We start from the raw sequence: 26,188 nt of genomic DNA, 5'->3' as shown, positions 1-26,188 counted from the left end.
TCTTGTTTAAAATAGAATTTATTGTGCATACATTTTTTAATATGTAATAAGTAATAATCAATAGAAAAGTTACATAAAAGTTAAAGTCTATATTCCAAATCTTTGAGGACTGGCAAACTCAGGTTGGAAACAAAAGGTCTCAGAACTGAAAAAAAAACATTTATACTAATTGAAACACTTTACAGTATAAATCCAGGATGACATTATATAATATGACCGTACTATAAGATAAAACAAGGATAACAACATCCATAAGTAGTGAAAATTATAAATTATAGAAGGTCAATTTATCCAAGAAGTTTTACCTAATTAAAATCTGCGAAAGTAATCTGGCAGATGGCAAAGACCAGGCTGTACCTGGGAAAAAAATATTTGTAACATTTTGAATAGTAGGAAATTTTGTTAATAACCTGATATAATGCAATGTAGAGTGTTAAAACACGACAATATTTAAAGTACTTAAGACGGTTTGTACCTTTTTTTAACAATAGACAAAGCCATCATGTCTCAATGTTTAAAGGTTCTATCTTTTTTTTTATGTTAAATTGACAAGGAATGAGGAGTTAGAAACCTGGTTAAGGAGTCTAGAGTAGGAAGATTTACATAACCCATCAAATACAGGAATAAGGTATAACCAACAAGCGAAATAAATCTAAAATAATATTTGGGGGGCAAATGGAGAGGTCGTCAATTTTACGATGTGTTGCCCCCCAACGACAGCTGAAAAACCCAGGAGAGTGGTTGTCTGTGCTCGCTAGGCACTTTGTGTGAGAGCAAAACTATGTAAGTAAAACAGACACAAATCTAAATTATTTGTTTTAATGTTCTTATTTGATATTTTAATAAGTTACCTCTAAATCCATGGCCACAGTTCAAGAACAGATTAGAATATTTTTCAGTTTTGCCTATGATTGGAAAATCATCTGGGGACAGGGGCATTATTCCACACCAAGTCTCTACCTAATACGAATCAAAATATTAAAATTGTAGAGTAGCTATACTCCCTCATATTTTGTATGAATTATATTGCTGTTTATGTTTTGTACTTTTATTTTTAGTGATCAATTGTATTGTTGACTTGTTCCCCTTCCTTGAATATAAACATCTTTAACCCAACCTATTATATAGATTGGTTCTGATCTAACAGGACTTGGATGATAAGAGCTTGGTGAAGTTTCAGGTACAAGTCCGTTCCATATCTAGTATTCGTTGAAAATTGTCTGTAATACGAGACTATGCTTGATTAATTTAAAGTATTGCTGAGAACCGGTTCGAATCCAGTAGATACTAATCGATTTCGAAGCCATGCTGGAAAAAATATTCAATATTTTTTACCTGATCTGATTTCCAGTCTTCTCCAGTAAAATGTTGAGCCACTTGAATCAAATGATTGAGGCGTATCTTATTCATCGTTGGATCATTACCATTCATATCTCTAATTCCTACAGTTCACAAAAATTATAGGTATCTTGAAATAGGTGACCCTCTCTTACAAATAGGTCTACCTATCTACCATAAGATAAAGAGGCATTATACAAGAATGAAAATGTTACGTCAAAACATTCTAGAATAAACAAAAATAAATAGGTACAATTTGTAAAGAAAAAAATGTATTGCCAAAACTAAAGACATTTCATAATTTAATATAAAACTGTAAAATATAGAAAGTTTTAATCAATTATAGGGAAGGAGGTTACATTAGACTGCACATTATAAGGGGGTACCCAACTTGTTTTATAATCACTTATCCTATTTGTGGGCTCAAAACTCTTGGTTCTTTTACGAATTTTGATTGGTTGGTTAAAAATATCAAACGTTTAAACTTTTAAAACTATTTATTTAAATCTACAAAAGGGGTAATTTTGTTTATCATCGTTGTCTTATCCAGTATGATCCCTGATTAATGATTAGTTGTATACCTGTAACTCTAAGACCAAATGAATCCTTATTTTCTTTATAAGGAGTAAATAATCCTGATACTTTAGAATCTATATTCACAGTGTATTTCCAATTCTAGAAATATAATGGATATGAGATATAAGTGGATATTAAAAGGAGAAATTTAGCTTGCTAATATGGACCTCATTCATAGGTCCATTCGTTCATCCAGTAGAAGGGGAGGTGTTTGGGTAAAGGGGGTGAATAGCATCATTATTTTAGCCAGCTGCGAGTTAACTTTATCAGAGTACATGAAAAGCTTGTGCAACATAAGAGTATTAAAATATAGATTAAAAGTATGGTCAGTCACTGCAGATACTGTCTAAAAATCACTTATTATATTACTTCTTCATAAAGATGACATTATTTTAGTCATAATTTCAAACAAAATTTGTTAATCTGATAGTAAACTGAAATGAAAGTTAGATTAACTTCACTTATGTATGCCATTTTTTAGACGGACGTAAGAGACAACGTAAAGTGGCACCAAAAAATAACGTCATAAGATAAAATAACCAATAAGAGGCTAGTATAAATTTTATCTTTGGTCAATTACAGTGTACGCTGGCCTCTCATTGGTCAACTTTATTGTATGACGTCATTTTTTGGTACCACTTTACTCTGTCTCTGGGCGTAAATTATACACAGTCTAAAACTAAAAAAAAATTTAAAATTTATGGTCATACCTCTGCTATTTTAGACTTGCTTTTGTGTAAACTGTATGCCTATTTAAAATTTATTCATTTATTTTATGTCTTTGACTGGCAGTATGGCTTGACCAAAAAGACAACTATTGATGCCTTCGACTAGAAGCCTATATAGTTAAAAAAGGAGAATACAGACCTCTTCATTTCAATAAGAACCAGGGATCTAAAGGGATAAGATAATGGCCGATAAATTAATGTACATCCCAAATGATGATACACCCTTCTGTAGATTACAATTATTGGTTGAAACATATGGACACTGAACTTAATAAACCTAACCAACCAATTGAATTTAATAAAAGTCCCCATAGCTGTTAACGAATAAGAAAACATTAAAATAAAACTTTGGTGACTAGTGTAATAAACACTAGACAGCCAAATGTCCCCACTATACTTTCCTTTCACAATCATATACTTATATTGGTTTTCCATTCTAGTTATTCTAAATTAAGGATTTAAAGTCAAGATTTAAAGATTTAAAGTCATATTAAATTGAATTAATCAAATCCTTTATTGGCATGAGGGGTAGTTTGATTCCAAGTTGTTTCATCATTGAATTTGATCCATAACCTGAGGATAATTACTATTATTTATATTTTTAACTGGAAAGCTTACATATTTGAATATGATGAAAATGCGGTAAACAGATAAGGGGGTGTATTCACCCTCCACCCCCCAGACAATAAAATGGCACCAATCTTTCTGGATGTATTACACCGAACTCGATTTTTGTTTAGGGGGGCCGGGGTAGGTGGTGTCAAAATAGAAAAGGAGTGTCCATATTTTTGTCTGGAATTCGCTCACCATCCCTGCACATATCTGCTCTAAAGCTTAAAATTAGAAAAAATTAAATAATCTTATATTTCATAAAACCTGCAGCTACGACAAATAAATCAGCTTGAAGCATATTTCCACTCTTTAACGAAATTGCATTGATTTTGGCATCCTTCATCTCATATTTTAAAACCTCATCCTAAAATATGTATGTTTGATAACCATTTTAAAGCAATACTGTTAATTTAAATTAACCTTATATCCAGATCTTTTTACAATTTAAATACCAAATTTAATGTTTAGAGCTATTGTTTTTAGTTTTATCCTTTTTTTAAATTTTCAAAAGTAAAAAAAAAAACATGCAAAACTTTTACCTGCAGAATAGTTACACCTCTTTCTGTCAATTTTTCTTTCAAACTTAATCCTATAATATGAACCCAATAAATAATTATGAAGTGTGTCATTTTTTAATCAGTTTTTTCTAATTGGTGCGATAAACATACCTTGATAATAATAATAATAATCCGTTTGTTCATACGACCGTCCGGAACGGATAGCTTTTTTTGTTAATTTAGTCATGTTAGAATTGTCCTATCGATTTCAAACATGTTCATTTTTTTACTACTTTTAACAACAAAATTTTATATAATCATCATCTAATTATCCGATTGGTCTGATTTTTGGTATACTGATTCCTTGGACAACAAATTTCAATATTATAAGCGAAGCAACTCTATAATCAAGTCCTAAAATGTAATTATTTCCATAAACATTATCCTGTATCAAGCAGTTTTACAACAAATTTACTTCGACTCTTATACATTTACATTCTGATTATTCAGTTCTGACACTATTCAAGTGTTAATGTCCGTTTGTCCTACCGTTTCAGAGCTTCGCTTTTATGGATGTTATCATCCTTGTTAGTAGCAAAACTATTCTATAAGTGTTTAGCATTAATTTGCAGCAAAATGTTTTACATGTAGTTTTACCTAATGATCTAGTATTAACAGTGATATCTCTAGGCTCCAAATAACCAAGGTTATAATTATCAATATTTTTGATTCCAGAATTATTTTTCACTTTTTCCAATTCAGTTCCAGATAGATAAGTCTACAAGAAAAGATTATTCAATGAATGCAGGATGAGAAAATAGATGATAAATTAGTCTACCCATATTTGTTTCAGAGAATAGGGTAAATATTGATTGATTACCCGCGGCATTAGCGTAATTGATAACGTGTTGGTTTAAGTAAGAGTAGAGGAAATGCCTTGGCCCTTAGACAGGTGCAACTCATTACTCATAAATTTCAGACAAAGGTCTTGCACTCTAAGGTTTGGTTGTCTATTGGGCGAATGAACGCTTAACACCACAATTATGAGACGCAGAGTACGTGGAGAGGTGTACTGTAGAACCCGAATCGCCATCAAGCTTCTAGAGCTATCCTTTATTGATTGACACGTCAATGTTCTCTTCCTGACTGTGCGCATGTAAATAACATGAAAAACAAGTATGTCAACATCCATGAAAGTGAAGCAATAGAAATCATACTAACATACGGACAATGACAACACAAATATAGTGACTGTACTTTTAGATCTTATCAGAATTCGATATTCATATTTCTTTGCCAAGTACTGAATATTTGAAATCGAGTTAAAAAAGTTTTTCGATTAGAATACACATTTGTTTTATTTATTACATGGTTATACTTATCTTTTCCAGAATTTGATCAAATAGTTCTTTGTTTCTTGATATTTCTGCTTTTGGATCAGGATTTATACTACAAAAAAAGTGGTTACAAGCTATTTTGTCTGTAGCGAAGGATCTCGCTTACCGTTAAATCGATATGGTTCCTCTTTACGTTGAAACCTTATTAAAGGGTTAATAAAAAATTACCCCCACCCCCTTTTTCTAAAAACTTTTTTCTCTTTAAAACTCAAAATAAAAATGGAGGAGGCTCAACATTTCCCCTCCCCACCTTAACTGCCCCTAGAGGCTTCTATATATCACTAGCGGCTACGCTCGTAGAGGTTCTTGAGGGAAGGAGGTAGGAAATTCGAACATCAACTTTCTATTTAGTTTGAAAAGACGGTTTTTTATAGGGGCGTTTTGTTTTGAAATTGTGGAGGTATCCTCCCCAACATAAGCCTTTCCTAGATAAACCTATGAAGCTTCACTGTAAATAAAAACTATATCAGTTCAGCGGCTAGCGATGGCTTTCGCTTCACATACACGAACAGAGAGACATCCTGTTACTTAAATGAAAAAAAGCTTACTGTAATCTTAAACCCGGAGTATATTTGAAATTATGTTGAAGTCTGTCTAATTCTAATTCATCAAATATTTCTTCCATCAACGGTTGAATTGCAGCACCTAGAAAAATAATTTTTTTTTCAGTATGGCTTCTAAGCCGATTAATATCCGCTGGATTAGAACCAGTTCTCAGCCATACTGATTCACTGAAATATCATGTGTAGCATTACAGTTAATTAAAATCATAAAATTAAAAATCAAACGATGCGATAAAAAACTGATATTTCAAAAAAAAATTCTTAGAGTTATAAGTTTTGAGTTTGATAAATTAAATAAAATAATTAAAGTGGATTTAGATTATTAATGGGAAAAAATTATACCCATTTGTTTCATGCCTTCGGAGTGATACAAAATTCGTTCTCTTAAATATAAAAATTAAATGTTCGATAATTTTTAAATTGTGATTTGATTAGAAATACTCATCATTTAATTTTAAGTAACTAAGCTAATCTATAATACAGAGTAGCTTGATGCCTATCCGTCCGTCCCTTAAGATCTCGGTAACCACTGAACCGATCGGATTCTACTCTTTAGAGAATATACCTACTGGTCCTGTGGTGATTTTAGGCTATTTTCTTGGGAGGTGGGACAGCCACAACCCCCCCAAAAACCAAAAAAATACCCCCCCCCCCCATTTTTTTGTTTATGGGAATGGATAAAATAATACCTGGATGTATTGCTGAAGAAATGTTTAAGCCAGAGAAGAAAATTTGGTTCTAATATTGCTTTGGGATGGAAGAAAGTGTTACTGCTTGAGTTTGATACCAGGGATAGAAGTGAGGACTAAAAAATAAATAAAATTTTAAGAATAAGTTTTGAAATATTTTTGTACAAATAATTAACCTAATATGTAAATAAACACAACATCCAAGTATCGAAGTTAAAAGAAAATCATGGATTGACAAACGGACAAAGTGAATTACAGGGCAAATATTCAGTGGTAATAAAAAAAAAGTAAGAAAAAGTGAATAATAAAGTAGATTCTCTACCAAAAAAACTTAAAAAGTATTTATCAGAGTCATGTATATTACTTAGATGGACAAATACAAATAGAAAATACCATAAAACCTAAAAAGATTTTATTACAAACATCCCATAAATATTGTTTTGGCCCTTTCAATTAGCAGATTGAAATTTTTTATATGCATTAAGATTTTCATTTTAAAGCAAAAGCATAATATGTATAATATTATTCTATTTTTACCTTTAGAACACTTGGAAAACTGAGATATGAGTTAACAGGAGCGATGTATTCCACATTTATACAGCCTCCATTCTGATATGAAGTTCCAAGACACACATCCTTATAAACCAATGATGCTAGACATAGTTTTTTCGTATGGATGAGAACCGGTTCCTATCCACCGGATTCGAATGAATACGAGGAAGAATTTTATCCAAAGCTAATCTTTGATTTACTTTGTCTGTATGTCCGTCAATCTGTAGCACAATGCGAAATGTGATTTTCTCGGATTCTACCAAAGTTAGGCGGCTGTTTTTTTTTATTTATGAGTATCCCCTATATCAGAAGCATCTTACAATTAAAGCATATAATAAAGGTTTCGGGATTTTTTATGCTTCGCTACTTATGGATTTTATCATCCTTGTTTATTTTACCTTTTCTTTTTCAATGAGGGTGACTTTGAAGTGCTTTGAAAGTTCATAAGCTGATGTTAATCCAATAATACCTCCACCTTTTACAAAAATGATCCTATTATGTAAAGCAATAATATTTTTTAAGTTTTAGGATGTTTTTAGGCAACTTTTTTCTCTTTTCTACCACAATATACAGGGTGTTTTTTTTAATAAGACAAAAATATTACTTAATTTAACCCACTTGCTATTGACAGAAGTTAATATCTTATTTTTTTCATTGGGTTGGGGAGTTTTGTATAAGAAAAAAATACTTAGAGATTTTCATTAAATTATGAATTAAAAACCGGTTTTTCCAAAGTACCTATTTTTGGAAGATTTTTGGATCATGACAAATTTAAAGGGTGTGCAAAAATGCATACATTTTTAAAATTTAAATTGCACAGCTTGTGTTAATAGTAGAAAAAATGTTATGCATAACGTTAGAATCATCATAAACTCAGGTTTTTAGATATTAAAGAACTATTCCTGTGCTACGCATAGTTCAGGAGCTACGTGGTAAAATGACCCAACTGACTTAAAACTTTTCAACCTTTCTCACATTATCCATCGTATCTTCTATACTACAAAAAGCATAAGTATGAAACATATATTTCCAAAAAATAGAATATATGACGATTCTAATGGTATGCATAGCATTTTTCTACTATTAACACAAGCTGCGCAATTTGAATTTTAAAAATGTATGCATTTTTGCACACCCTTTAAATTTGTCATGATTCAAAAATCTTCCAAAAATAGGTACTTTGGAAAAACCGGGTTTAAAGGCATAATTTGTTGAAAATCGCTAAGTATTTTTTTCTTAAACAAAACTCCCCAATCCGATGAAGAACTTAAGATATAGATTATTAACTTCTGTCAATGGCAAGTGGGTTAAATTAAGTAATATTTTTGTCTTATTAAAAAAAACACCCTGTATATGTAAATAAAATTTTATAAAATCTTGTCTACAGTTAGGTATATCCGTAAGGTTGTCCGTTACAGATAGCTGTTATTGCAAATTTTATGCATGCCAGATTCGTCGATTTTAAGCCTTCCATGAAGATTCCTGGAGAATTGTAACAAAAAATGATTCTTAGCATTTTTGAACTAACTTTTGGACAATCAATAATTTTTAATAATCTTTACCTATTACAGCCACGTGTTGCATTCTACAAATTTTAGATAACTTCATAATTAATAACTATTCACTTTATTTTTTGACAATTAAGTTAATGATTGACATATTTTGTTTGTTTGATGAAAAAAAAACATGTTTTTTACTTTGTTTTGAATTGAACATATGCTATTACAACATGAATTTATCATAAATGTCTTCTTCCTAGAGCGCTTATCTCAAATTTCTTTAAAACTTAATAGAGAATTATAATTGTATAAAGAATACTTCTTAGGTGTCTTCATAAGGGCCTCTGGGGGCACTTATGTGAAGGGCTGATTTCTATGGGGAGGGGTGAAGTACCCTTCCCTAAAATAGTTATAAAAATATACCATTAAAAGGCTTCGCTGTAAAGGTTATATTTATATCAGTGCTTTTCAAGGTCCTTTGCTACACATCGACATCCTGTTCCTTTCATGTTTTTATTATTCAATACTAGATAAAAAAAAGTGGCTATATCGGATTATTTTGTACAAGTTATTTTGTCTGATATTAACGTTGGCAATTTGTCTTTTTCGAACAATAGCAACAATTAAAAAGTAAATTATAATAATATAAACAGAATGGTTGTATATATTTATTGGTCAAAATGAAGTTAACAATCGTTGCAGTAGATGTCTCCATTGCAGTGAATAATTCCACAACCAGACCAGTTCTAAAATATAAATATAGTTAATAATTAATACAGTAGATGTCGCCATTGCATTGAATAATTCCACTATATAATATAGTGATATATAATATAGTTGATAATCAGTACACTAGATGTCTCCATTGTATTGAATAGATGTGTAACTAGACAAATTCTAATGTTAACAGTAATTTCTCATATTTCATTATAAAGATACATTATTGACATTATTAGGGACTACTAAACATCCTTATACTAAAGTAACAGGATGTCTGTGTGTTTGTCTGTGTGTTTGTACCGAAGGATCTCGCTAACCGCTGAACCGATCGGGTTCTCCTTAACAGGGTAGCTTCTCATAGGTCCCGGGAAGGTTTATAACTATTTTGGGGGAGGGTGCCACCACCCTCCCATGAGAAATCGCCCCAAGAAAAAAATTACCCCTCCCGAAAAAGAGACTTCAACGAAACATAAACCAATTATTTCTCTAATTAGATATTTTAAATAAAAAAAAACATTCAAAGTGCCACTAGAGGCTTCTGGGGCGTAGCCGCTAGTCATTTAATAAAGTGCTAAAATAATGATAATACAATTATTTTTACACCACCCTATAATACCTATATATGCAACAACTTTTAATACACAGAAACTTCCAATTTTTAACAATTACAAGATATGACTCCTACTCTCTCGGGTGACATCGAACCGGCGACATTGAAGTAATTAATGCAACATTTTATGCTTGAGCTACAAGGGTTACTGAACTCTGAATAATATTTTAATCTAATAGGGTAAATGGAAGCAATTAGTACTGACCTTCTCCTTGTTGGGTGTGCAGAATCCAGCTCCCATATCCTCTGTCTTGTACCAAACAGCACCTACACAATTATACCTCATTAATTTCTTTGGTCATTGTCTTATCAACGTAGGCTATTGTAGAAACGCATGAACCATTGCAATATATGTAGAACTAGAGGTTGCACTCCTAAAACCACCAAACGACTTAAACCTAAAAAGCCCAAAACCATCCATAGACCTAAGCGAAGCTGCTCTAAAATGGAGAACTTAATCTGTCTAGCGGTTAACAATATCCTTTGCTACAGACAAAAAAGCTTACTTCTTTATGTAATAGGATACATGGATCTTTTTGACAGGGGAACATAATCATTTGTTGTCACTTTAGGTTGATAATATGAACCTCATTATTGGTCAGTTTCTTAATCCAGTAGAAGGAGAGTGGATGGGCGGTTGGGGGTATCGTTAATTTAGCTAACTTGGAAGTCCCACTTAATTAGAGTATATAAAAATCTGGTGCAACATTTAAGTAAATAGTAATAATATATCGATTACCATTACTGACAAATGACCATTGATTACAAGCCTTTGTCTGAAAAATTAGTTACACCTGTTTTGTCCTATGTAAATCTCCTACTCTTGAATTTGACACAGCAGTATTAGGTACTATTATAAAAACCTCTGTACACTGCGGTGTGGTCCAGACTTCAAACAGCAAGCATGCATGCTTCAATTTTTGCTAATGACGCAGGTGTAGGCAAGGACGTCCAGGGGGGGGGAAGTGGTGATTACCCCCCCCCCCCTACAAACGATTTTTTTCTTTTTACTACCCCCCCCCCCCATTTTAAATTTACCCCTACCTTGGGGGTCCAGTAGGCACCACCAACCATCTAGGAGGGGGTATTTAACCCCCCAAAATGAATAATCCCTAACAAAAAAATTTTGAAGGGGTGGTAAAAAAATTTGCGGTCCGCCTCGGGCGCCATTTTACCCGCCCCCTCTTAAAAAAATTTAACCCCCTTCAAATAAAAAAGCTTGTACGCCCCTGTTTGAAGGGCAGAAAATCTAAGGTATTCACTGGTACAATCATATAGTACCTGAGCAAGTAGCAGTGGGCATCACATCTCCGAATCCCCAGCTTGGGTGGTAGTCCCACTAAATTAGAATTATGCATCAATTTTTTTTTCTCATTAAAAAAATGATATTTGTCAAAAGTGTCTGTGAGTCATGAAAGAATCTTCTACACATGTTCACTCATTGTTCAGCCTGGTTTTGAACATATTTAATATTCTGTCTGTTTATATTTATTGCAAAAAAAAGATTTGATGATTCAAACAAATTAATTTAAAAATTTAAAAAAGGAAAATACTTACAGCCCAGATTTCGAATTCAGCTCCATTTACAGGGGCGAAAAACATAGCCTCGGGTCCAAGTCCTGAAGAAAGTTTATTTTTTTGATATTCCAAACTGCCATCTCTAGTGAAGAATTATAAATTAATGACAATTTTTGACAATATTTTCATTTTATGCATGACATTTTTGAAAAAAGTATCTATTCAGTTTGGTCTATCTTTATATCCCTTTATGCAATGTGCATATACCTATTTATTTGTCTTTATATCTATCCTGTTATCTATCTACCTATAGATTACAACTCTTTTATCCCTCTTTTTATCTACTTAATATCTAATTGACCTTCCATCTATCAAATTGATTTTCTATCTATCTATCTCCCTAATCCCATTCGCATGAAGTGCTATTCACCTTGCCATATGACGTAAAATGAGGGAGATGAGAGGAGAAGTGAGAAAGAAAACCAATAAAAAATAGATAGATAATCCCTCATTTTTATGACGTCATATGGCTGGTTTTTTAGTCACTTTGGGCTTTGTCCCTACCTGTAGCAGAATCACATTCACGTGGAGTGCAGGTCACCTTGCCAGTACCCTCTATCTATCTACCAATTAACCTTTAGCAGAATCCCATTCATTTGGAGTGCAGGTCACCTTGCCAGTACTCTATATCTATCTATCTACCTGTAACAGAATCCCATTCACGTGGAGTGCAGGTCACCTTTCCAGTACCCTCTGTCTATCTATCTACCTGTAGCAGAATCCCATTCAAGTAGAGTGGATGTCACCTTGCCAGTACCCTCTACTTATCTATCTAACAACCTGTAGCAGAATCCCCTTCACGTCAAGTGCATATCACCTTGCCAGTACCTTCCACTTAACTATCTATCTACCTGTAGCAGAATCCCATTCATGTGGAGTGCAGGTCACCTTGCCAGTACCCTCTATCAAGCTATCTACCAATCTGTAGCAGAATCCCATTCACGTGGAGTGCCTATCACCTTGCCAGTACCCTCAACTTAACTATCTATCTACCTGTAGCAGAATCCCATTCACGTGGAGTGCAGGTCACCTTGCCAGTACCCTCCACTTAACTATCTACCTACTTGTAGCAGAATCCCATTCACGTGGAGTGCAGGTCTCCTTGCCAGTACCCTCTATCTATCTATCTACCAACCTGTAGCAGAATCCCATTCACGTGGAGTGCATGTCACCTTGCCAGTACCCTCGTTGTTAGCTCCTAAAGTAAAAATATGCAATGCAATACATAGAATAGTAGTGTGACTTAATAGATACTTTTTATAATTAAAATATTGTGAAGGTGTATTATGCTGCTTTTTCTATTACATTTGTGTTTATTATTGATAAAATTTACTATTTTTTTTAACTATCGGCCCAAACTACTTTCTTCTCTATCTGTATTTCCTATTACTAACTGTCTTAGTTCAAGCCCTTCTGGCTTCTGTAGCATAGCTCAATTTCTGTATTAGGATTTTATTTTAAAAATCTCACCTTCTCCAAAGTCAGCATCAACACTAACATGTCCATAGCATTGGAGCACACCAGTGCCGGACCAATCAGCGGACACCTATAGATAGATGAAAAAATTGTTTTAGAAATCAGCAGGAATGGAGGGGACAATGGACTGTCTAGTATACTAGTATAACCCATAGTTTTATAATCATGTTTTCTTATTAATTGGCTTAAAATTTTACGGTACTCTTTGGTTTCCAAACTTCTTAACCAATAATTTCAATTTACAAAAGGGGTAATCTCATTTGTCTTCATTTGGTGATATGAATAAATGGATCTACTGCAGTTCACGGTAAAATAAGCTGCCAAACGGCTGAACGTACATATCATACCCGCACACCATTTTAAGCGGCATAAGAAGGCCTACAAATAATCTGTAATAGCCAAGATCCAATGATGCACAGGGAAAGCTTCACTGAAGAAAAAACGCGTAAAATAGGTCTTTTTTCGCGCATTTCTCTGCACTGTGAGATAATTATGCATTATTGATTTATGGCTATTCCAGATTATTTGTAGGCCTTCTTATGCCGCTTAAAACAGTGTGCGGGCATGATCTTTATGTTCAGCCGTTTGGCAGCTAGCAGCCTTTAAAATTCATAGATTTTTGGAAATATTGCTTACCAGCAATACTTTACCGTGAACTGCAGTAGATCCGAATTAATTTATCGTTCATTGTCTTATCCCTTAAGATCTCTTGGAATTTTTATTTGAAATTGACATGGACATTGAACACTTACAAAAAGTGAGTTAAAGGAGAAAGGATTTTATACGGTGAAATTAAAACGTTATGGGGTTGAAATGCAACCTAAACCCCTAAAAAATACCCTATAAATAATTGAATAAGTTTCATTACATTACAGAAAATAAGATAGCAAAAAACTTGATAAAAATTGAAATATTTGAAAACCTTACCAGAGCACTGGAGGCAAGAAGGGCAGAGGCAATGACAAACTTGAAGGCCATGTTGGACAAGACTAACAATATTTATCTCACAAAGATTACTATTTATATTATGGAAATTTTCTTATCTTTTAATATACTTTTGTTGTTTAAAGATTTAAAAATCAACATCACTTTTTACAAAATAATTCAGTATCAGTACACATAGAATAATTTTGATATAGAATTTCATATGATTTCCAGTATGACTAAGAAACCAATTAATATCTGCTGTATTAGAACCTGTTCTCATCCATACTAAAAATTCATGTCTAGCATTATATTAGAGACAATTTTTTACAAATATTAGAAAAAAATCATAAAATGAATGTCATTTTTGTTAGTTAGGACTTTGGACCAACAAAACTGGTATCAATTGGAACTTCCAGGCAAAGGTGTTCAAACAAAGGGTTGGTTGTCTGTTGGGATACCCAATACCCATTGGGCGCATCATCAGCGCCTTACACTGCAATCCAAGGATGTTGAGTATGTATGACGTTGAGAGGACGAGTTTCCAAAGCGCTATCCCGACTCCCAGAGGTATGTAAGAACAGATAGAATGATGCTATTTATGGCCATATGTAGTGGGGCTTACTTGAGACACCTATAAAATATAGCAGAATGACATTACGATATTCCAAACGAGTGGACAGATTTTTATGAAATTAGTAGCATTTTAAAGCATTTAATTTTCTCTATTGATTTTACTTTTATTTGCATTTTTAAGCCCACAAATGACGGATCTCGTAATTAATTATAAAACTAATGTACTTTTAGTATTCTGTAAAATTGTATGATTTTATCATGTGAGCTCTGGAAATTTTCCAAGAAATCAAAATACATATTTCTGCGCCGCATAAATATGTATATTTGACCTTTTAAGTCTACGCGTGTAGGTTTTAAGAGATATCTAATTTTGTACTCTTTATTAGAAAGGCCCCAGATATCCAGGGACGGCATCCTCAATGCATCACGGAGATTTCCCCGGCACAACTGAACGTGACTATTCGGGAAACTCAGCATACACTCCGGCCTGCTTAAATGTCATGTGCAGACCTACGTGTATCCCTAGCCATCCCTGTATGATCAGAAAACGCCCTCCAATACTCTGTAATTTTCCTATATGTATGATGTATTCATTAATTTGTGTAAACTATGTTTGTCTATTGAAAATATATCAGTTCCGCAGAATCAGTCTTTATTGGAGGATCTAATCCTAATTTTTATGCAGCTATTCCTAGCTGCCATTAATTATCCAGAAACTTATAAATTCCCTGTGGGTACTCCTGAATAGTTTTGTTATTTGCGTATCGGAGACGTCGATCAAAGGGAACGAGTCGCTTCGCTCTTGTATTCTCTCAGCCGCAACGTTACCAACTCAACGAGTAGCTCCGTCACCACCGCTCGAGGCGGGCTATTCTGTTTTTTTAAAAAGTCAACAAGGACATCCGATCCGTTACACCATAATTGACCTTGTTATCCTTTAGGAATTAATGATAATATTGTTTTTACATTTCTATGATTTTTTAGAAAGATAAAAGAATTAAGATGTTACTTCAATTCCAATTTACTATATTAACATTCTCTGTCAAGAAATTTTATTTTGACCTTTATCTTTTTTCTCAGGTGTAAGTAGATCCATAGAAAAATAAAGAATAGAGTATTGTACGTGTCATTAACAATTAAGAAAATTTTCTTTAAAAAAATGGTTTTATTAGGGACTTTAGAACCCTTCAAAGGGGGGTGTATACAGTGATACAACCTCCTAAATTTAACAGGGGGGATGGAAATACACCCCTCTTCTGCAGGCTTTGGGATTTTAATTGTGATTCTAGGAAACTTACTATGCTTTTGCTTATTATTTTTTTCTATATTTTTCTTATCATTTATTGTACAGTTAATATGATAATTTATAATAGAACTTCAGAAGTACATGTTTTTTTCACAATTTTAAGATAAAACATCCTAATAAACTTTGAATGGCTGTTTTAAGTTTTGAATAATCTATAATACAAAGTAGCTTGATGTCTGTCCGTCTGTCTGTCCCTTAAGATCTCGGTAACCACTAAACCGATTGGATTCTACTCTTCAGGGTATATACCTATTGGTCCTGTGGTGGTTTTAAGCTATTTTCTTGGGGGGTGGGACACCCCCAACCCCCCCAAAAACAAAAAAAATCCCCCCCATTTTTTTTTTTTTTTTTTTTTTTTTTCGTAGAAGAATTCTTTTGTAGAAATTTTCTTTTGAAGAAGAATTCTTTTGTAGATTTCTTTTGTAGAAATTTTCTTTTGTAGAAGATTTCTTTAGTTCTTCTTATTTTTTATTTTTTTTTATTTTTTTGTTGTCATCTCTTGGGGCAAAGCCCCTAGAGGCTAGGGGCGAAGCCGCTAGTTCTAATATAAAGGGATAGTTGCATCAAGTTCATTTCAACAGTTTGATAAGTTACAAGAATACCATCTAATGATCTAACATATATAATTTTGTATTACAATAAATAGCAATCAATTAGGCACCACCAAAATAGTCTTCATGCTGTTTTTGCAAAACAGGACAGCCATATAAGTTTCATACATCCCAAAAAACATGATTTTCGAGTCTACCTGGTAGAAAAATTAAATTCTTTCAAATATATGTCCTAGATATGTAGTTTAACCTAGTGAACAGAAAAAGATATGCAGCTCACTAAATTCAAGTTTAAATGCACTTCGTGCAACTACCCCTTCTTATAAATATATTCTTTCCTATAATTGCGTTAATAAATTAAAGGGTAATCTTTTGAGTAGCGAAACTACTACATAATTCCAAATATACGTCCGCCTGTACATCCATCAGACACGAAGTGGGGGAAACATGATTTTCTCGGCTCCTATTCAAGATAAAAGACTGAAACTTCTTTTCAACATTCACCTTAGTATGGAGCATATGTAAGTATAAAACATCCAAAGCGACCGGACTGCATTTAAGCAGCCTTTTAGCCGCTTTTACTTTTTACAACAGATTTTCTAGGCTCCTACAAAAGATACACGGTTGAAACTTCTTGCCAATATTCCCTTCATTGTGCCATAATTAAGCATAAAAAATTTATGGTAGTCTGACTGTATTTAAATAGCTTTGTAGCGGCTTTTCTTTTTACAACTTTCAAAGACATAAACCTTTTTATAAAGTTTCGTGATTTAAGGTTTTGCCTGCTCTCTCTCTTTCTTTTCTTTGAAAATGCAGAAATCAATTGGTTTAGAAGTTATTGAAATCTTATGCTATAGACAAAAACTTACTACTCTATATAATATAATTGTGGATGATTATAAATTTATCGTTCATTGTCTTATCCCTTTAGATCCCTGGCCTTACTAAGAACAGACAGACTCAGTAAATTTGTAGAGAAGCTTCCCTAAAAAATAAATTTATAACATTATTTTATTTAAATAGTTAACACACAAATTCTCCTCATTTACAATCTAATGTTTATATATTCTAGTTCCATAGAGTCAGAACTATTTTGTTGATCATAATCATTACATTTACAATCTAATGTTTATATATTCTAGTTTCATATAGCTAGGACTATTTTGTTGATCATAATTATTACTTTTACAATCTAATATTCATATAATCTAATTCCATTGAGCCAGGACTATTTTGTTGAATATAATCATTTTATTTACAATCTAATATTCATATAATCTAATTCCATTGAGCCAGGACTATTTTGTTGATCAAAATTATAGCATTTACAATCTAATATTTATATACTCTAATTCCATGGAGCCAGGACTATTTTGTTGAATATAATCATTATATTTACAATCTAATATTTATATAATCTATTTCCATGGAGCCAGGACTATTTTGTTGATCATAATCATTATATTTACAATCTAATATTTATATAATCTAATTCCATAGAAACAGGACTATTTTGTTGAATATAATCATTATATTTACAATCTAATATTTATATAATCTAATTCCATGGAGCCAGGACTATTTTGTTGAATATAATCATTATATTTACAATCTAATATTTATATAATCTAATTCCATGGAGCCAGGACTATTTTGTTGAATATAATCATTATATTTACAATCTAATATTTATATAATCTAATTCCATAGAGCCAGAACTATTTTGTTGAATATAATCATTATATTTACAATCTAATATTTATATAATCTAATTCCATGGAGCCAGGACTATTTTGTTGAATATAATCATTATATTTACAATCTAATATTTATATAATCTAATTCCATGGAGCCAGGACTATTTTGTTGAATATAATCATTATATTTACAATCTAATATTTATATAATCTATTTCCATGGAGCCAGGACTATTTTGTTGAATATAATCATTATATTTACAATCTAATATTTATATAATCTAATTCCATAGAGCCAGGACTATTTTGTTGAATATAATCATTATATTTACAATCTAATATTTATATAATCTAATTCCATGGAGCCAGGACTATTTTGTTGAATATAATCATTATATTTACAATCTAATATTTATATAATCTAATTCCATGGAGCCAGGACTATTTTGTTGAATATAATCATTATATTTACAATCTAATATTTATATAATCTAATTCCATAGAGCCAGGACTATTTTGTTGAATATAATCATTATATTTACAATCTAATATTTATATAATCTAATTCCATGGAGCCAGGACTATTTTGTTGAATATAATCATTATATTTACAATCTAATATTTATATAATCCGATTCCATAGAGCCAGAACTATTTTGTTGAATATAATCATTAGATCTACAATCTAATATTTATATAATCTAATTCCATAGAGCCAGGACCATTTTATTGAATATAATCATTATATTTACAATCTAATATTTATATAATCTAGTTCCATAGAGCCAGGGCCATTTTGTTGGTCATCACTGTAGACACCTCCATAAGCCTAGATAATATTTTTTTAAGTAACTGCATGTCTTTCTGTCTGTCTGAGTGTACAGAAGGATCTTGTTAACCGCTGAACCGATATGTTTTTTCCTTACCAGTGTAGCCTCTCATAAGTTTAAGGTAGGGTAAATCATAATTTCAATTAAAGGATTTATGAAACCAAATGATGAATGTATATTAAGATGTACAAAGAAATAATTGGTGAAGCAAAGAATCATAGAACACCATTTGGGTGTTAAAACTATAATAAAATACAGAGAGGTATTGAACATTGGAAAATGGTACCCAAAGTTTTATAAACACGTTCTCTTATTTGTCTTATTAACATTTGAAACGTCTAAATATGAATCTTTATTTGTTGGTTCTATCTAGCAATGTCCAAACTTTGTTACTGAAATTATAAATCATACATTAATTAATTTGCATCGTCTTATCACTTAAGATCCATGAATCAAACCCCATGGATATGAAATTGTTTAAAGTACATCTTTTATGATAAAAGTTTTATTTTATGCTAAAGTTTAGAGGTATACTGCAGAGCTATTGAGAAAGTATAAATTGTTACAGGAAATCTCTAAAAATCTTTATCATACTTTTAAGTTTTACTTTAATATTTGTGTATAAGGGAAACTAACTGAAAGATACCATACACTACAACAAAATATTGAAATTAAAGCTTTTCTATAGTTAGGGTCTGTCCGTCCGTTAGTCTACCCTTTTCGTTAATTTAGATATGTTATAATTGTCCTGCCGATTTCAAACTTTGGATGATAATTCCTATAACAGTAAGGTATAATTTGTATAATTTATTTATCCTATTAATGTGATTTTTGGAATAATTATGCCTAGGATAAAAAGGTACAATATTATTAGCGAGGCATCTTTAGATTCAAATCCTAAAATGAAAATATGTCCTGTACTTATACTGTATCCTGTATTTACTCAATTTGCAACAAATTTGTGTACAATTTTGTTCAGACTTACAAATTAATGTTCTGCTTATTAAGTTCTGACACTCAACAAGGTTATTGTCGTTAGTCCTTCCTTCTGATTTTAAAGCTTCGCTTTTATGGATGTTGTAATCCCTGTTTCAATTTTATTCATTAATTAAAGAAAATAAACCTTATGTTATAAAATATACAATACATGGACGATAAATAGATGTACACTTCTGCACCGGTTATATTAGGCAAAACTACAACTTCTACTTCTGTAGATTCAAATTATTGGTGGAAACGTTTGGTCACTACTAGATTTAACATAAGTACCCTAAAGTTTTGAAACCTCTGAATAGGAGAACGTAAAACATTGATGACCAGTTTAATTTACATACTAATGTCCCCTTTCCTCCCTGCAGACAACCCGTTGCGAATTTTCATAAATTATACCTGGATCCCAACTCCAGCAATCTTATTTCTGTCCAATGGTTCTGTATCTACCGGTTGTCCCCTTCAATAAAAAAATTGGTACCGAGCCATACATTTCAACAAAATATCATAAAAAAAACGAAAATTTAAATTATATTGTTTATCCCTATTTCATTGATGACCTGTTCCTTTAGTGCCTGAAATCCACCAAAACAGTTGCTTTATTACTTTGCCAAAAATTAACAGAATGAAAAACAAATTACTTTCCTTTTTATATCTGTTGCAATCCAAAGATCTCAGAAACGGCTAAAACGCTTTTAATAAAATATAAAAGGTCTTTAGGACAAAGTTGTTATTCTATAAATTAACATGATGTTTTCCAGCTATTCTGTCTGTCTATTAAAATTATAACAATTGTTAAGCGCCATAATAATTTGAAGTTTTAGATGGATAACAAATCTCCATATATAAATGTAACAGGATCTATGTCTGTGTGCATGTCTGTAGGATCTCGCTAACCACTAAACCGATATGGTTCTCCTTTACAGTGTTGCTTCTCATAGTTCCTGGAAAGGTACCATATTAGAAAAAAATGACCTCCCATATTTTTTTGCTTTTTCTTTTAAACTAAAAGTGGGTCGTCGAATATCGCTAACCCTCCCCCCCCCCCCCCCACCTCCCACACACACACTTTAGGTGCCTCTAGAGGCCTCTATGGGTTTAGCCATTAGTAGAATGATATAGCAATATTGATAACATGTAATTACCTAAAGTAAGCTTGAAAAGAATCCAAGTAGAGTTTGATCTGTGAAAATATGGAGTTGGAAGTCTCAACATCAAAGAAGGATTCATAAGTGACTAAAATTTAAGTGTATTAGTTCATAAATTATAAATACTTTCAGTTTAAATATATTAGAAAAGGATACTCTCAGAATTTGGGTGAATTTTATGATGGAGGGCTTAATTCATAGTCCGAGTTTGTACTATGCTGTACAATATTGTTATATTCTAGATTATTGCAAATTTTATAAAAAAAAAAATTCCGTATGTCACAGCGTATAAGTACTTTAGCATACAAGGTTTTGGGATTTACTTAGTATTATAGATTTTTGATTTTACAAGCTTCCTATTTTTAAAATGATTGTTTTCCTCCAACCTTTTATTGTTATTGCTGCTTCACTTAACGACATACTGGATCAATAGGTGATTCACTAAATAAGGGCCTTTAAAAGATTTATAGAAGGGCTCGGCAGCCGCACGCCAGCCGCCTGTAAGCTTCAGGGAAATCAACCTTTTACAATATCAAAAATTGACCAGAATAAACCTGACCCTAAACAAATTTCAATGCCTCCAACAGGGTTTTAATTTGAGGCTTCCTTGCAGCTGACGCTCTGCTTCCGAGCACTGATTTACAGCAAGACATACATTAAAATTTAAATACTATATAATTCATTTTACTCTTATGATGCATAATTTATTATTTAAAAGTTTTTGAGGGAGGTAAGGGACATTTGGCTGTAAATCATACTTGCACAAGTTTTATAACCAGAGGTGAATTCTTTCAAAAAAAATGCCTCACTAAAATCAGTGAGGCCAGGCTCACTAAAAATTTTGAGGGGATAATTTTGCCTCATTAAAATTTTAGTGAGGCAAACTGATTTTAGTGAGGCAAAAGTTTTTTTTAAGAATTCACCTCAGGTCAAGGACTTTCAAGCTTTCAATTTTGATGGAGGTAAAATAACTAGATGTTAATCTTGATTACCTTTAGGATCAACATTTTCCATATTATGATAAAAGATTATTTTCCAATGGTTCAAACCTAAAAAAAAGCAAAAACTCTTTAGATAGACCAAAGGACAGAGAGACAGACATGTATATTGATAAATTAGCTTTATTACTGAAAGTTTAACACTTGTGCAAACTGATTGAATAGGTGTAATAAAAAAAAGTTATGTAATTCCACAATTAATTTTATTGATAATATAATGTGGTAATCAACACCCAAGTTTATGTATCCTTATTCCTGCTCACATTCCTATACTTCTCTGGCTGAGTCAGACCTCCACTTGTAACCGCCACCATACTCCATCCTGCTGTGTTGAGGGCTAGTTGATTGTTGCAGGCCAAAGAGTGAATACGCTTCCTCCCGTCTGCATTCGGTTAGATACAAGCCTATAAGTCTAGGCTGGCGGTATCTATATTTCCCACGTGTTCAAGTACGTCGTTTCTTACCTAACTAAGAAACAGGACGTCCAAGCCTTTAATATATATATCATAATAAATATATCCTATAATAATAATCCCATTAATCTGCCTATTTCTAACCAGTTTTATATGTTTAATAAATGTGTATTTTTTAGAAATACTTTGTTAGATTATTGATTATTAAATTGTATCGGAGCTACTCTATACTCGTATTCGCAGTCTGTCTGTACATCCCCTCATACGTCATTTTGGCGCAGTCTTGTCTACCACTCATTTTTTGAGGGGGGAAGGTTTGGATAATTAGCGTACAGACAAAATTAAATTGTAAAGTAGCTTCGATTGCAAAGTGAAATTAATATTTTCCTGATAACTAAGTTTATTCACGGAAACGGTTTACAGTAACAATTTGTTACAGAATATTTATAATAATTATTTCGTGGCAAACTGCCAAATAAAGATAAAAAGGAACCAGCCTTTTATTTTCACACTAGTATTTAATTTCACACATTTCCATATTTTCTCCTTAAAACAGGAAGAAAGGGATATTCCCAAGTTCTTAAAAAGTTTCGTGGTAGACAAATCAGTGTTAACGAACACTACACTCCAGCACCATGACCGATAAGAAAAATGATGATAAACAAAAACCTCCGCCGGCTCCGGCCGTCTCTGGCACCTCTCAGCAGCAGCAGCAGCAGCAGCAGCAGGCTGACCCGCTTTCCCCTGAAAAAATCAAAGATCTCATATCGGAAGCGTTAAATGATAAGTTAAACGAATATTCGGCACATTATAGAGATTTAATAAAACAAGAATCCGAGATTATGCAGCTCGAATTAGAAACAAAATGGGCAGGGTTTAAGGACACAGAATCACATCGCAGATTATTAGCCGATACCGACATTTTAGATCTAAAACGCAGAGTATCAAAACTCCCAGCGGACGGAAATCTTGGCCCATTGTTTGCGGAAAAAACGCTAAACGAAAGTCTTAACATGACTCATTTTAACACCATAGGTGATGATTCAATTAATGCCACTTTTTATGACCGTATATCGGTCCAGCAAAAGATAAACGTGGTTGAATGGGTCGCCAAGGATAGGATGACAGCCCCAGGTTGTATGGCCTATTCAATTGTAGGCTTTATAGGTCCGGCGGATAATGACAATTGGATGAATGTAAGAGAAACTTCTCTAACTGAATATGAAAAAACCTTGCTAGAAAGGATTCCCTTTATCCCTGATAGGATTAAGTCGTTAGAACCCCTCCGTAAAACTACAAGGTCTGCACCCAATGTAGCAACAAGACCCTCTACAAGAAATACGCCAAACACAGGCGCAGCCGCAACGGCAACAACTAGCGCCGCCGACGATGACTTTATTAAAGAATGCTTTATTAAGGGACAAAAATGGGATTCCGATTTTGCGAGGGATGCCCCTAGGTGGGACGGTAGGGCTGATTTTGATAACTTCTTTTCTAATATGTGGAGGGTTGCAAAGACATATAGAATCTGTGACCCAATCCTTTTTAAGGATATTTTATACCAGCGAATTTATGACTCTAGAGGGGAACGATTAGGAGACTTAATTACGCCTGAAAGAAATCAGGCCTTATCTGCTTTAAGTTATTACCTGATGATTAGGAGGCTGGTCACTCCTTTCTCGGATCCAGAAGTAGCCTCTCAGTACTTCTACAACCTAAAACAGGAGACTAATCAACCCCTTGATACCTATTTTGAAAACAAACTTAGGGTTTTCAAACTCATGAATCCTGGTCTCATACCTAAAAAGAAGTGGAAAGAATTCTATCTTAACGTTAGCAAAAATCTGCTGTATACCAACCTTGCCATAGACATGGCCAATTATGTTGAGAGTATGCAATTTTTGGACGATTACAACGCTTACTTAAATAAACTTATTAATCTCGGACAGAGATACGTTAACTGGGATGGGTCTGGCCATATTAGCAAGGAAAACCTTTCTGCTTGCTATTCTCAAGCCATGGAAATGTTCCTACCTAAAAATTCTGCGGAAACGAAAAAACAACCCATAATCAGTATTATCGAAGATAATATCCCCACTAACACGGCAATGTATAAGGAAAACTTAACCGAAGAACCTAACGAGGTTCCTTCTTGGGTAGACCATGAGGATGATCCTATTGCTTGGGATCAAATCGAGGGCGTTATAGGAGCCTTTAATGGGAGGAGTAAAAATATTAAATGCTGGCATTGTAATATCCCTGGCCATGTAGTGCAAAATTGCAACAAAAAGAAAGCTGGGGAGCCCCCAAATCCTGAGTCCCGCTTTGGTAAAACACGGAGTAAATTCACGCCCAGAAAAGCTCCAAGTAATAGTAATAAAATACCTGAGCAGTATGCGCGTAAAACTATTAACCAAATGGATCAGGAAGCCAGCGAAGAATCTGAAATAGATAAATATGTTCAAGCGATTGTTAAAAATCACGTCCTCTAAATATAAAAGTGGATTTATGCGATATTAATTGTCCCTATCCCAGAAAATAAAAATTTGCTGAATGAGTTTCATATTTTGATATGAAAGATAAACAAAATATCCCATGCCAAGCTAAGCTTGCAAATTCCTTAATATCAAATATCCCTTGCCAAGCAATGCTTTGGCGCGAAAAAAATAAAACAAATTATTGTTATTAAGTCTGACTAAGCAACACAAAATAAACTCCTCCCCCTCCTTTCCCTATCCAAATGTAGCTGATACAGGAAATTGGGGGAAATAGTGAAGTAACCTGAGGAGCATTTCACATGCACTTAATATTTCCATTTTTTAAAATCTAATAGTCTTTATCAAGAAGCTAATAAGTGAATACCTATTTTCTATTTAGTAGTATTTATTTTTAATATCGCACGACTTATCTAATATGTAAATATCGTATATTTTGAATGTATATATAGTAGAATCTAAAACATTCTAGTTCAATTTTTAACCGCTAGGGGAACTTAAGCGAATTATCTGTATATAAACAATGATTTTTGAGTTGAACCCTCAGTATCAATTTTATCTGAGAGTTGCTCACTCTTAGCCTCTGGTTTTTGTAGCTGAAATATCTCAGCAATTATGTATATTAACTTATCCATATGGATAAATATTATTGCATTTTGTACAGTGACAATAATAGAACTATATTTAATTTATTATGTATCCGAAAGATGTCGCCTAGAATGCTACCGCGGTCCGTATAAGTAAATGATAAGGTTAAGAAGGGGGGGGGTCTATGGAAAATCTGTATAAATACAAGCAAATTTTCAAATCTAATTCAGTTGTCCTTCAGTTCTTTGTTGTTATCATTTACTCATTTTTGAGCTGCAATCAAGCAGCATTTAAAAATTAAAATCTTTAATCATTTAAGATGTGATTAATAAAATCTTAAAACATTTTGATTAAATTATTTTCCGCTAGGATTACTAGCAGAATGAAATAAAGTTAGTTCTATTAGCTTCCGCTAGGATTATCAGTGGAATAAAAAGTCTATATAAAAGTGAATGCACATTATTAATCGAGGCCAGTTACTACCAAAGCAGTTACTACAAACCACATCCTATTTTTTTAAGCTGATTTCAGCATTAATTATACTCTAGTAATTATATAAGCTTGTTCTACCCCATAGGTGGTAAAAATTAAGTATAAATACTAACAATATCAGAATAATAAACCAGTCATCATTGACCCTCTTTATTATATTAACCATATCTAATAATTTTTGAGCTATAATTTAGCGCTAACCTTAAATTATTTGTATCGTGAATCAGATACTGACTAATGACACTATATTTTGTATAAATACAGATGTAAGTCAAAAAATAAGTCAGTCTGTTTTTAATGTCTTGTTAGTTGCAAGCTGAACACTTATTTTTAAGCTACTTTGTA

At 32.7% G+C, this 26,188-nt stretch overlaps 3 protein-coding genes across 4 annotated transcripts in view; all 3 read right to left on the bottom strand.

The window, feature by feature from the left end:
* Positions 1–5: 5 nt before the first annotated feature.
* LOC145313792 (D-amino acid dehydrogenase-like) lies at positions 6–8,656 on the bottom strand. The gene is made up of 17 exons (XM_080153406.1): positions 8,515–8,656; positions 7,351–7,427; positions 6,938–7,036; positions 6,401–6,516; positions 6,054–6,094; positions 5,697–5,793; positions 5,136–5,200; positions 4,409–4,531; positions 3,794–3,843; positions 3,519–3,618; positions 3,156–3,215; positions 2,625–2,665; positions 1,920–2,013; positions 1,336–1,442; positions 852–960; positions 306–357; positions 6–145 (listed from the first exon to the last, which is right to left on the bottom strand). Exons 1-17 carry the CDS (start codon positions 8,558–8,560, stop codon positions 88–90), a joined length of 1,335 nt encoding a protein of 444 aa, XP_080009532.1. The 5' UTR covers positions 8,561–8,656; the 3' UTR covers positions 6–87.
* A 453-nt stretch (positions 8,657–9,109) lies between these two features.
* Positions 9,110–13,944, bottom strand: LOC145313791 (uncharacterized). 2 transcript variants are annotated; one of them, XM_080153405.1, is made up of 8 exons: positions 13,763–13,885; positions 12,830–12,905; positions 12,532–12,557; positions 12,353–12,389; positions 11,339–11,400; positions 11,063–11,120; positions 9,987–10,048; positions 9,110–9,197 (listed from the first exon to the last, which is right to left on the bottom strand). In XM_080153405.1, the coding sequence occupies exons 1-8, from the start codon at positions 13,811–13,813 to the stop codon at positions 9,138–9,140; spliced, it is 432 nt and encodes a 143-aa protein (XP_080009531.1). In that variant the 5' UTR covers positions 13,814–13,885; the 3' UTR covers positions 9,110–9,137. The 2 variants fall into 2 exon arrangements, with proteins under 2 accessions (XP_080009531.1, XP_080009530.1); XM_080153404.1 differs by lacking the exon at positions 12,353–12,389 and having other exon boundaries at positions 12,495–12,557; positions 13,763–13,944.
* A 3,969-nt stretch (positions 13,945–17,913) lies between these two features.
* LOC145315177 (uncharacterized) overlaps positions 17,914–26,188 on the bottom strand; it is a 32,507-nt gene continuing 24,232 nt past the window's right edge. The window contains exons 5-8 of the mRNA XM_080155217.1: positions 21,850–21,906; positions 20,855–20,945; positions 20,109–20,169; positions 17,914–18,718 (exon numbers count right to left, since the gene is read on the bottom strand). Of these exons, the coding sequence (XP_080011343.1) occupies positions 18,638–18,718; positions 20,109–20,169; positions 20,855–20,945; positions 21,850–21,906 (290 nt within the window). The 3' untranslated portion in view covers positions 17,914–18,637. The remainder of the gene's footprint in view (positions 18,719–20,108; positions 20,170–20,854; positions 20,946–21,849; positions 21,907–26,188) is intronic.

The sequence above is a fragment of the Acartia tonsa genome, chromosome 3 (genome assembly GCF_053477335.1).
Source record: "Acartia tonsa isolate MP-2025a chromosome 3, ASM5347733v1, whole genome shotgun sequence".
NCBI classification, from domain to species: Eukaryota; Metazoa; Arthropoda; class Copepoda; order Calanoida; family Acartiidae; genus Acartia; species Acartia tonsa.
Note: the sequence above shows the minus strand (reverse complement) of the source record. Positions and strands in the feature narration are given on the sequence as shown.

Coding starts and splice junctions, on each gene's coding strand:
- LOC145313792 (XM_080153406.1), bottom strand. CDS start 8,560: ATGAAGTTATCTAAAATTTGTAGAATGCAACACGTGGCTGTAATAG. Junction 7,037..7,350: donor CCCTCATTGAAAAAGAAAAG/GTAAAATAAACA, acceptor TTGGTTTATAAG/GATGTGTGTCTTGGAACTTC. Junction 3,216..3,518: donor TTTATTTGTCGTAGCTGCAG/GTTTTATGAAAT, acceptor AATTATCCTCAG/GTTATGGATCAAATTCAATG.
- LOC145313791 (XM_080153404.1), bottom strand. CDS start 13,813: ATGGCCTTCAAGTTTGTCATTGCCTCTGCCCTTCTTGCCTCCAGTGCT. Junction 12,558..12,829: donor TGATGCTGACTTTGGAGAAG/GTGAGATTTTTA, acceptor TTTTTACTTTAG/GAGCTAACAACGAGGGTACT. Junction 10,049..11,062: donor GCCCACTGCTACTTGCTCAG/GTACTATATGAT, acceptor ATAATTGTGTAG/GTGCTGTTTGGTACAAGACA.